Source organism: Electrophorus electricus, chromosome 8 (assembly GCF_013358815.1).
Source record: "Electrophorus electricus isolate fEleEle1 chromosome 8, fEleEle1.pri, whole genome shotgun sequence".
Lineage (NCBI taxonomy): Eukaryota > Metazoa > Chordata > Actinopteri > Gymnotiformes > Gymnotidae > Electrophorus > Electrophorus electricus.
This window is the reverse complement of record NC_049542.1, coordinates 2626943-2633287: the sequence shown is the minus strand read 5'-3', so window position 1 is coordinate 2633287 and position 6345 is coordinate 2626943. Positions and strand designations below refer to the sequence as shown.

Here is a 6345-nt window from a genome sequence, read left to right as displayed (position 1 = left end):
ATCTATTCTATTCTGTTCTACTCTATTCTGTTCTATTCTGATCTGTTCTATTCTATTCTGTTCTACTCTATTCTGTTCTATTCCATTCTGTTCTACTCTATTCTGTTCTATTCTGATCTGTTCTATTCTATTCGGTTGTACTCTATTCTGTTCTACTCTATTCTGTTCTATTCTGATCTGTTCTATTCTGATCTGTTCTATTCTATTCTGGTCTACTCTATTCTGTTCTATTCTGATCTGTTCTATTCTGTTCTATTCTGATCTGTTCTATTCTATTGTGTTCTACTCTATTCTGTTCTATTCTGATCTGTTCTATTCTGTTCTATTCTTATCTGTTCTACTCTTATCTGTTCTACTCTATTCTGTTCTATTCTGTTCTATTCTATTCTGTTCTACTCTATTCTGTTCTATTCTGATCTGTCCTATTCTGATCTATTCTATTCTGTTCTACTCTATTCTGTTCTATTCTGATCTGTTCTACTCTATTCTGTTCTACTCTATTCTGTTCTACTCTGATCTGTTCTATTCTATTCTGTTCTACTCTATTCTGTTCTATTCGGTCCTGTTCTACTCTATTCTGTTCTATTCTGTTCTGTTCGTGTGCTTGTGCTTGCTGTCCTTACCTGGCTGTTCTTTCCCAGGAGCCCCTGCTGCCCTGTTTGGCCATTTTCCTTCTTCAGACCCTCACACACATACCCTGCCACGCCCAGTCAGTCGTCATGACAATGCCGTTTTCCACACAGAGTTCTGAGGAATCGCCAGGCACTGACAGGATATACAGAGCGGAAAGGATGGCTAAAACAGACCTACGGACTCCTAACAGTATGCCGGGTTGATTGTACAAGGGGTTTGTAATTAAAGAATATTTCTAATAGTGTGTGTTCTGTGCTCTAATAAAGTGTGTTCTGTTTGGCCCGTTTCTAACCGACAAATATTTTGAATTTCAAAAAACAAAGAAAAACTATTTTTTCTTTCTTTTTATTTTTAAATGTAAAAACGCACATGCACGTATAAAAGAAACCGGTGGAGCAGATAATTAGGAGTTAGGAAAATCTGAGAATTTTAACTTCATGTATCTAATTGGACAAAGTCATTCATTTACCCAAGGCTCTTCCCAAACACATTGCCAGAAGGTCATTTTTTAATGTTATGTATTTATATTACACACATACCCCTCCACTACCCCACATTTCATTTTGTTAGTGAAATAGACATATATTTTATATATCGAATATATTTTTATATTATCCGCCAGCACCTCCAGGCCAAAACTCACATTTGATCCTCTTTGATATAATAAAGCTGTAAGCCACACACACACACACACACACACACACACACATACACACACACACACACACACACAAGATGTTTGAAGGAGATGCCAAAAAGGCTCAAACAGCAAGACAATACTGGGGTGCTGTTGATCAGGTACGCAGTCACTACATGCGTGTAACGTAAAAACATAACAACATTTTAAAAACCCATGTAACTTTTAGCAACGTGTTTGGGAAAGTAATTGGTAAATTAATAATGTCTCCCCAACCAACGATAACTGAAATCAAGAACCGAAACCTTTCTTTGGGCTTGTTTATTTCCTCCTCCTAATTTCTTCGGAGTACTTCTCCCTGTCTGAACAGGTCCACGGCGGTCTTGTGAGAAGGCTGCTTGCTCCTGGACCACAGTGCCAGCTGAACTGATAGTGTTGCTCACGTACGACTGTGATGCACCAACACCAGTATCGTCAAATTTGCTTGGACTGATCACTGGGGTGTACACCATTCAAACACAACACATGCAATTATATGTAAAGTATTATTATTATTATTATTATTATTACTATGCTATAGAGCCTCCTAATGTCTTCACTGCCTCAAACTTCACAGGGGAGTGCGGGGGAGCAGTACTACTTAATACTGATGTGTGCGGGGGAGCGGTACTACTTAATACAGATGTGTGCGGGGGAGCGGTACTACTTAATACTGATGTGTGCGGGGGAGCGGTACTACTTAATACTGATGTGTGCGGGGGAGCGGTACTACTTAATACTGATGTCTTGAAGATCTTATTAAGGGTCCATCTCATGTGCTTGTCCCAGTGTCTCTGTTTTTGTGCCAAGGTTGCTCCATAAGCGTGCAGTCTTATGTCCAATCGCAGTGAGACACCACACTGCCTCTCACGCCTTTCAGGTTTGGCTGTGATCGCATTGCTTTTTATCAGCTTTGAAGCTTTTTAAAAAAAAATCACGTGGCTTTTAGCATTTGCAAGTTGATCGCCTTAAACAAACACCTTTGTAAACACGAGTTGTGCGAAGAACCGCACCGGTTCCCAGGCATCGCGGTTCGTTTCAAATTCGGGACTTACTGTTCAAAGGTCAAACGGTCAACATGACCGCACAGTGCAGTGTCTCTCGAGGCCAGATGCATCCGTGCAAGATGTATGTACATAACTGTCTCATAGGTGTCTCATTAGAAGACCATGCCTCTGCTACGCCTCGCTCAGAACAAAAAAATAGTCCTCTCACATTCTCAAACAGAAGTTACACGCTGGCGCTCTGTCTACGTGGGACATTTTGGACAATAAGTGTATGATGAGTGATGCAACGGAGGATGTGTGTGTGTGGGTGTGTGTGTGTGCGTGTGTGTGTGTGCGTGTTTCAGCTCGGTCGCAGAAAACAAGTGGAATTGGACGTTTGTTAGTAACAGTACAGGAAGCCATGGAGCTGAAACCCTGCAAGCCTAACGGTTAGAGGAACGCAACACACACACACACACACACACACACACACACACACACACACACACACACATGCTCACACGCTCACACACACACACACACAAACAAGCACACACACACATGCTCACACGCTCACACACACACACACACAAACAAGCACACACACACATGCTCACACGCTCACACACACACACACACACACACAAACAAGCACACACACACATGCTCACACGCTCACACACACACACACACAAACAAGCACACACACACATGCTCACACGCTCACACACACACACACACACACACACACAAACAAGCACACACACACATGCTCACACGCTCACACACACACACACACACACACACACACACGCATCATTAAGTCGTGGCTGTGTTGTCTCCTGTCGTAGGGAAGAGTGCTCCCTACTGCGAGTTGTCCATGGGCGCCCAGTGCTACACCTCTCGGCCTCACAGACACGCCGTCAACCCCAAGTGGAACTTCAGTTGTCACTTCTTCATCAAGGACGTGTACCAGGACGTCCTGTGCCTCACGGTCTTTGAACGGGACCGGTTCTCCCCTGACGGCAAGCGGACCTGCGTCGTCCCGGCAATAGCGCTGCCGGTCCTCACAAATCAGGTCAGCGAACTTTACGACATGTGCCGTTCGATTCCAATGCGTGCGCATGCTCTGTTTCCAGACTTTCTCGGCCGCACCGAGGTTCCCGTGGCGACCATAAAGAAGGAGCAGGACCGACACGGGCCGTTGGTGCAACGGCTGCTGCTCCACGAGGTCCCGACGGGAGAGGTCAGAGTTCGCCTCGATCTCCAGCTCTATGAACAGGCGCTTCCCCTCTGACCTTCGGACTTCGTTCCGCCACGTTCGGCCCCTCAGCTCCGGACCGAGGTGACTTTCCGCGATACGCCGTCCTGGAATTCTGACACGTTTGTTCGCAATGTTTCCGAACTTCGCCTCAGACGTCTACACAACTCTTCCCAAAAACTGGTGTGTGCTAGTCGTAGCAAAAAATCTTTTTTTTCGCATTGATGCAAAAGTCGCAGTTAATTTTAAAAAGACTGAGTGCATGCAGACAACTGCAGTTTAGGATTCATATGAGCTCATGTGCTAATGTGATGCAAGTGAGATAGAAAATAAAATAAAATCTGTCACCACTTGGCTGTTGTGAGCCTTTATGTTTTGAAACTCTTCCTCCTGTGGTCTTCGCCGGAGTGTTTAAACTGTAATTATTTGTTTAGCAGTTACAGTGTATGCGTCAGGCTTGGAGAGTCCAAGTTATACTGAGCTCAGACGTGGTTTCCTGTAGTTCTGCTGAGCTCAGCAGTCCCATGTGGGGCAGACGAGCCGTTTCCTGTGGATACTTTAACAGAGAAGAGGCCAGAACTTGTGTGCAACTGAAAACGTTTGGCGAGCTCCTCCTCCAAGCCCGAGCTGCACACCCAGTGGCTGACATTTCGACGGACGTGGCAACAGATTTTGTCGGCGGGTGCACCAGAGCTACTAGATGCGTGGTGTAACCGCAATGTGATCAAAAGCTCACTTGAAATTTACTGCAACAGCAAAAAAAAAGTGCCAGTCATGTTAAAAGGAAATCTTCCCACGGCTCGGATGTCAGATATGCTCAGAATTAAAGCTTCGGATTTTTGCTTCTTTCTCAGATTCACTGTCCGCAAACATACATACGTTAAGATATTTGCTATGTTATATGCCTGGGCTGCACACTTAGTGATTAATTTAATGAGAAATACTCCAAAAGATGTAATGTTTTGTTTTTAGAGGATACACACACACACACACACACACACACACACACACACACGCACACACACTGCAGCTCCGTACGCTATCAACTGAGGAACTGTGGCACAGGTTGACAGTGGCTTCAGCCGTGAGATCTTCTGTCATTTGAAATGTGATGATATAACGTTTATTCAAAACTACACCTGACGCTCCATTGCAGTTTTGGCTGGAAACTTTACACACCAAAAGCGAACGCTCAGAGCAAAGCGTCAAAAGCGTCACTTTTCTAACTGCGTCTTTAAACAAAGTCACCAGAATTTTTTTTTTAAACAATCGCTTTCCGCTTCGCACTATGACGGCAGTTCTCCAACACACTTATGCGAATTTCTACACCCTCACGAAAGCTCTGGGAAAACACTTCTCTTAACACGCCTGAACCAGGCGACGTCTGAGCACACTTCCATGGCAACGGAACACCAGCACGTCTTAGCGCTGCAGACAGACCTCAGGTCAGCTCAGCTCCTGTGAGAACTTACGAGAGCGAGTGCGAGTGTGAGAGTGAAAGGGTGAACAAAGTAATACACTCGGGTAGTACGCGGAGATGTCAGGACCTGTCATTGAAGAAGGCGGCACACAGAAGCCAACGTCTGTAACGCAGACGTTCAGACTGTAGAACAACACAGGTTTTATTTGTTTATGTTGTGCTATTTGGGTTCAATGTTTAATGGTTAATTACAGCAATTATTCTGCGAGGTAATTCTGCGGCTTAAACGATCACAGCACAAAAGGAATATGATCTTCAGTGTAAGTAGCATTTCTAATAGGACCCTGCAACAGACACACTTTTTTTTCATTATTAATTATTCATCATTGTTCATGATCAATTTCACAAGATGGTCTGAAATGGAAGACGTGTAGGGGGTCACATGACTAGGACAATGGGTGCCATGCCAACAGTATGTATAAGAGCTCAAGCCAAATGATGTCATGATACACCAATCGAGGACCTGCATTCAGGCTGGAAGCCCCGCCCCTCTGCGGTAGCCATGTAAACAATGCCTCCACTCCTGTATGACAGAAAGAGCAAAAGAAAAGATGTTGAGTGTTCTATTCCATTCTGTTCTACTCTATTCTGTTCTATTCTGATCTGTTCTATTCTATTCTGTTCTATTCTATTCTGTTCTACTCTATTCTGTTCTACTCTATTCTGTTCTATTCTGATCTATTCTATTCTGTTCTACTCTATTCTGTTCTATTCTGATCTGTTCTATTCTATTCTGTTCTATTCTGATCTATTCTATTCTGTTCTACTCTATTCTGTTCTATTCTGATCTGTTCTATTCTATTCTGTTCTACTCTATTCTGTTCTATTCCATTCTGTTCTACTCTATTCTGTTCTATTCTGATCTGTTCTATTCTATTCGGTTGTACTCTATTCTGTTCTACTCTATTCTGTTCTATTCTGATCTGTTCTATTCTGATCTGTTCTATTCTATTCTGGTCTACTCTATTCTGTTCTATTCTGATCTGTTCTATTCTGTTCTATTCTGATCTGTTCTATTCTATTGTGTTCTACTCTATTCTGTTCTATTCTGATCTGTTCTATTCTGTTCTATTCTTATCTGTTCTACTCTTATCTGTTCTACTCTATTCTGTTCTATTCTGTTCTATTCTATTCTGTTCTACTCTATTCTGTTCTATTCTGATCTGTCCTATTCTGATCTATTCTATTCTGTTCTACTCTATTCTGTTCTATTCTGATCTGTTCTACTCTATTCTGTTCTACTCTATTCTGTTCTACTCTGATCTGTTCTATTCTATTCTGTTCTACTCTATTCTGTTCTATTCGGTCC

The 6345-nt window shown here is 43.0% G+C and overlaps 1 protein-coding gene across 1 annotated transcript; it reads left to right on the top strand.

The window, feature by feature from the left end:
• Positions 1–3045: 3045 nt before the first annotated feature.
• LOC118241889 (intersectin-2-like) lies at positions 3046–3989 on the top strand. Its single transcript, XM_035529322.1, has 2 exons — positions 3046–3320; positions 3435–3989. Exons 1-2 carry the CDS (start codon positions 3176–3178, stop codon positions 3590–3592), a joined length of 303 nt encoding a protein of 100 aa, XP_035385215.1. The 5' UTR covers positions 3046–3175; the 3' UTR covers positions 3593–3989.
• Positions 3990–6345: the final 2356 nt, after the last annotated feature.

Bases quoted from the DNA above. Each gene is read 5' to 3' on its own strand.
- LOC118241889 (XM_035529322.1), top strand. From the start codon at position 3,176: ATGGGCGCCCAGTGCTACACCTCTCGGCCTCACAGACACGCCGTCAAC. The intron at 3,321-3,434 runs GCAAGCGGACCT...CTCTGTTTCCAG, and splicing joins GGACCGGTTCTCCCCTGACG to ACTTTCTCGGCCGCACCGAG.